The 5715-nt window shown below is 36.1% G+C and overlaps 1 protein-coding gene across 1 annotated transcript in view; it reads right to left on the reverse strand.

The window, feature by feature from the left end:
- Positions 1–248: 248 nt before the first annotated feature.
- LOC106466553 (forkhead box protein O-like) overlaps positions 249–5715 on the reverse strand; it is a 17932-nt gene continuing 12465 nt past the window's right edge. The window contains exon 2 of the mRNA XM_013926846.2: positions 249–1814. Within this exon, the coding sequence (XP_013782300.1) occupies positions 699–1814 (1116 nt within the window). The 3' untranslated portion in view covers positions 249–698. The remainder of the gene's footprint in view (positions 1815–5715) is intronic.

Genomic DNA, 5715 nt, shown 5'->3' on the forward strand with positions numbered 1-5715 from the left:
GGAAAACTGGGTAATCTGTTATTCTTGGAACATCAAAGGTTACATTTTTAGAACCCACAAAAGTCCTAGAAAATAAAACAATCTTTGCTCATACTGTACATCATTATTATTAACTATTCAAAACCAAAAACATCTCAGTTTGGGGAAAACATTTCTTACTATTGCTAAATGGAACTTTTCAGCTTATCTAAAATCATTTCTTCTTCTTCTGTTTTTAAGTTTTAGAAGTAAAGGAGACTTTTCACATCCCGATGGTTTGCATGTTTATTTTCTGACATTCACACCCACAAAATAATATGGTCTGGACAATAGCACATACAGTAATAAACTCGTAGTCTTTAAAAAAAGTCTTAAAAACAAAATATCAAAAAGAAGCATGGAAACTCGTTGGAAATCATTGTCACTTTTAAGACGTGTGTACAACTTATTCACATATTCGTGGACAGAAAAGCTAATACAGGAATAGAGCACGTGATTCAAAACTAATAACATGTTACGCAAAATATCTGAATTCAATCAGTGAAACTATCCCCTGTCCGACAGTTAGAATACATGGATTATCTACGCCACCTGGTGGTGTACATTATACTTAAATGAATTGTTCTGTTAATAAGTTACAGATTTGTAAGAAATATAAAATTTAAGTATCTGTGTGGCACAGCATCTGTTTCTGAATTCCTTTAATGTAACTACATGTCTCAATGTACCCATGGGCGATTTATGGTCGTAATAGATTTGGGATATGGCAACATGGGGCTAGAGCTAGTGTTGACCATACTGACTGGTTCAAAGTTGAAGTCAAGGTTTCCATCAACATTCAATTCATGGCGAATAAGTTGGTCAACATCACATTCAAGATCACCTTCAAGTGTATCCATGTTTAAGTCCAGGTCGTTTGGAAGAGGGTTGCTTGAAGGCATGGGCATTAGCTGGTCATTTATTGGAGCACCAGAGCTGTCATTTTGAAAAGGGTTGTCTTGAGGCTTCGAACGTAAAGAGATCGGCGACAGATTATCTTCAGACAGAGTCTGGCAGAAATTAACTTGTGAGAACTGACGCTGGTTGGAATTAATTGGGGGGAGAGCTTGAAAAGTTTCCATTTCTGTTTTTACCGTACTTTGCTGTGTAGTTTGCAGCTGAGGCAGGTGCTGGTCATTACTTACTGGAGAATGAAGAGCCTTGTAATTCTCGCTGTACCTGTAGCTACCTAGGTTGTAATTGTTATTGGTAGTGCTAGGGTCCAAAGCGGAAGACAAACGCAGCAAACGATTGGATGACAGGTAGCTCATATCTTCCTCTACCAGTTTCACTGTCGCGGCTAAAGAGTTTCCAAGCTGATCGGCTTCGTACCTATCCAGGTTGCTAGATTGCGCCGCGAAAATGTCTAGGTCAGAACTCCAAGGAATGGGCGACAAGCTCGAGACCTGGCTATCATGAACGTCTGTCTCCACGGCGGGGATAGGGGAAAGCCTTCCGCATGAGCTGGCGTTTGATGATGCTCGAGGACGGAAGTCTGGACTTAATTGGAACCCCAGATGAGTTGTAGATTCAGGAAAAGTATCTCGTCCTTCAGAAACCGTAGCAGTTGGGCTGCCAGAGCTGATGTTCAACTCGTTCCGGAGTGCTTCCACTTTCTTTTTAACGCGCCCTCGCTTCTTCTCATACTTCTGAGTCTCCATACTGGTGGCCCTCCGGCGTGTGGACTTCCCAGGCTTGGCATCCGGGTTAATTACCCACCACGAGCTCTTCCCGGTTCCCTCGTTCTGCACTCTCATAAAGCGGCTGTGCAAGGACAGGTTGTGACGAATGGAGTTCTGGACAGAAAGAAACAGATAAAGATTTTATTAATACCATAATAATATATTCCCTGACATTCTGTCCAAAAATAAACGTTGTAGGCCGTTTATGAAATAAATGTCTAGTTAAAGTGTTATTCCATAAATTTGTATTTATATAATCGTTACTACCAACTCAATGATAATAACTTTAAAACTGATCGCCAGTAATAAAAACGAACGAGAGTGACGGATTGAGCAAATCCATCACCAGCAACTGTAATGTATATATCCTGATCGTATATTTATTGCGATATGTAAATGTTTATTGTTGCTTAATAAACAGCAAAGTACGAAAAACACTGAATCAGATCATATTTTGACATTAATTGTAAATTTTCGTACACTTTCAACCATAAGCCACATACCTTGTGCACACTACTTTACGTAGTAGATCTAATATATAGGGTCGATCCAAAAACTACTTGCTCCAAATTAGTATACGAATTATCTATAATTTTCATCTGTATTTCCTTTATGTACGAGCATATGTGTACAAAAAAAAGCATGGCACACGTACTGACAAAGATTTGGTTTTGTTTCAGACATTTCGCGCAAAGCTACACATATAGGTAAAGTCATACCTAATTTACAAATGATAGATTAGTAGGAAGACGGCTATCTATCAGCACCCACTGTCAATAGATGGGCTACACTATTTGATAAATAGTGGGAGCTGATCGTTACTCTTCTAGCGCACACACAACTCCAAAGTGCTAAGTGTGATTTTTCAGCAACGTCCAGAGAACCATTAACTTTCATATTCACAGTCCGAGCACGTTATCAAAGAACTAGCAAGTTTTGATATTGTAATTCAAATGTTATCTACATAGGTGAAAGTGAGACGTGGAGCATGTAAATTTTCGACCACACTGTATTTCTAAGAGTTTTAATCAAGGTTCCCATTACTAGAAAATAATATATCTAGAAATATGTATATTTTAAGAATATCTACCTTGATATGAAAGCTAAACCAATTCATTATAGTTTTCTGCATACTATGTTGCACGGTGAATATATCAAGATACAAACAACCAAACGGATGCGTGAATCTACTTCTCTGTCTAACAAGTTATATGAAAGACTATATTTTATTCACTTTTTCTCAAAGGAACAACAAAAATTACACTAAGTAAAACATTCACAATCTCACTCGGATCAGAAAGTTCCACAAGTGGCCAACAGCATTCAGTGTGGTGTTTTAGCCCAGGGTATTTTAACTAAAGTAAGCAAAGGAATGCATTGTTTGTGGTGGGTCACGTTTCTCTTGTGTCCTAAGCGTCGGTCAAGGCCACCCGATAATTATTACAAGGGTAAGTTTTTATTTTCTATTATTAAATGGTTTTTTTCATAACTTATTTTGTTCTGAAGGCAATTAATTTAATTTTCTCTGTGTGTCCAACCGTAATGATTCCTTAAATAAATGCTGCAAATCTGTGAATACATGAAAAATATGTTTATGTGTGTTTTAGAGCAAAGCCACACAATGATATATCTAAGCTGTGTCAGCTGCCGGGATCGAGCTCTGAATTTTAGCGTTGTAAGCCCGAAGCTTACCGCCAAGCCACCATGGGACACTAAAATATGTTATTTGTTGTTGTAAAAATAGAATGTATATGATCGAAGGTTTAATTACACTATGAGATAAAAGTGAACACATAATTGTATACAGATTCAATAAGTTACATCAATATAAGGAGAATCATAAAAACTGAGTTTATAAAATTCGATAAAAAAAAGTTTGTTTGCTTGTTTGTTGTTAAGCACAAAGCTACACAATGGGCTATCGGAGCTGTACCCACCACGGGTATCGAAACCCGTTTTTTTTTTTAGCATTATAAGGCTTCAAACATACTACTGAGCCATTGTGGGAGGGGGGGGGCGCTATATGTTACAAACAAGGTACTGAATATAACTAACGACTTCTTGAAAGCATAATTACAAATCGAAGTTAAAGAGATTGGAGATAAACAGGCATTTACAATGAACAACATTACCACAAGCGTACAAAAGAACTTTGGAACATCCGCCAAACAAAAAAAAATTATTACTCCAAATATTTCGGAGATTAAACATAATTAGCAGCGCGATGGTTGCTAACGTGGGGTTTTTCTTGAACGTAGGTATGTTTGTAGTCAATAGTTTTCTCTAAAGTCCAGACCGTGTGAACAGCTTCAGTGTTCTTAAGCTTATCTATTTTCTTTTTGCATTCCTTTGTTTTGTTTTTTTTTCCTGTTACAAAAAAAAATCACATAATCGTACTAATTCTTAGTAATAGTAAATCATAAATGTTTGTTGTTTTTGTTTTTAAACAATAGCGTACGAATCGAGCCATGTAATGCCACTGATGGTAAATTTTCGTGCGGTTTCCATTTTAAGCCGCGGACCTTGTGCTATAAGTAGAAGAACAAGTATTCAGGGTTAATCCAAAAGTTAGTTGCCCCGAAGGTAGTTTACTAATTTTTTATCATTTTCTCATCTATTTTAGGTTATGCGGATACACTGAGAAACCCCATAGTATTTACCTACCAGTGTTCAAGAATAATTCACCAGTTCTGACAACTACAGTATTACTATAAGGGTATACTATAACTAATTGAAGTGAATTGTCCTAGTACCTTGCGTTGTTGGATGGAATAACTCACACACACAGTCGCATTTATATGTCATGAGATAAGTAAGAACGTCAACGTTTAAATAATGCACAATAATTTATTGTATAAAGTTAAGAGCAAAATATAAGATTAAAACTTTACATGTTTCGGTGGAAAAAATCCACCAACTTCAGGAGACCAGAAGAAATATACGAAATTTCATTTTTATACAAGTAAGTGTACGTGTATAATTTGTATTTGTACAGTGTCCTCTACAGAATAGATTTCCAAAAAAAAAATCACTTCTCTGTCACCCGAGCCTGTATCTCTATTCAAAATCATTTTATGTTTAACAATTTGTAGAGATTTTCTTATGTTTAATTAATTTTTAGCTTAACTTCTTTAAGTATTTGAACCTTATCCCATTCAATGTTATGAAGAGTTCGCCACATATTCCGCCAAGGCCGAATCACTAGCTTTTAATTTTTCGACGGCATTTTTGTATTCATTAATTCGAAACTTCAATTTTCTACTTGTCTGTCCAATATAATTCAAGCCACAACTGCAAAATATTTTATAAAAGTTAAGCTGAAAAATGAATTACACATAAGAGAATATCTAGGAATCGTCAAACATGAAATTATTTTGAATAGCGATCTACGCTCGGGTGTCACAGAAGTGGATTTATTTTTTGATATCTATTTTGTAGAGGGCACTGTACAAATCAAGATTATACACGTGCACTTGCTTATATAAAAGTGAAATTTCCTGTGTTTCTTCTAGTCTCCTGAAAATGTAACAAGGATCAAGAATGACAGTAGTGCATTTGGGTTATAAATCACATAGAGATGCATTTATATATATAGCAAAGATCAAGTACGAAAGTAGTGAAATTTGGTTATAAACCACACATAGACGCATTTAAAAATAGCAAAGATCAAGTACGAAAGTAGTGGGTTTTGGTTATAAACCACACACAGACACATTTATATGTAGCAAGGATCAAGTACAGAAGTAGTGAATTTGGGTTATAAATCACACACAGATACATTTATATTTAGCAAAAATCAAGCCTGAAAATAGTGTATTTGGGTTATAAACCACACACAGATGCATTTATATGTAGCAAGGATCAAGTATGGCAGTAGTGAATTTTGGTTAAAAATCACACACACACAGGCGCATTTATATGTAGCAAGGATCAAGCATACCAGTAGTGAATTTTGGTTAAAAATCACACACACACAGGCGCATTTATATGTAGCAAGGATCAAGCATACCAGTAG

This window comes from Limulus polyphemus, unplaced genomic scaffold (genome assembly GCF_000517525.1).
Source record: "Limulus polyphemus unplaced genomic scaffold, Limulus_polyphemus-2.1.2 Scaffold2299, whole genome shotgun sequence".
In the NCBI taxonomy this organism is placed as follows: domain Eukaryota; kingdom Metazoa; phylum Arthropoda; class Merostomata; order Xiphosura; family Limulidae; genus Limulus; species Limulus polyphemus.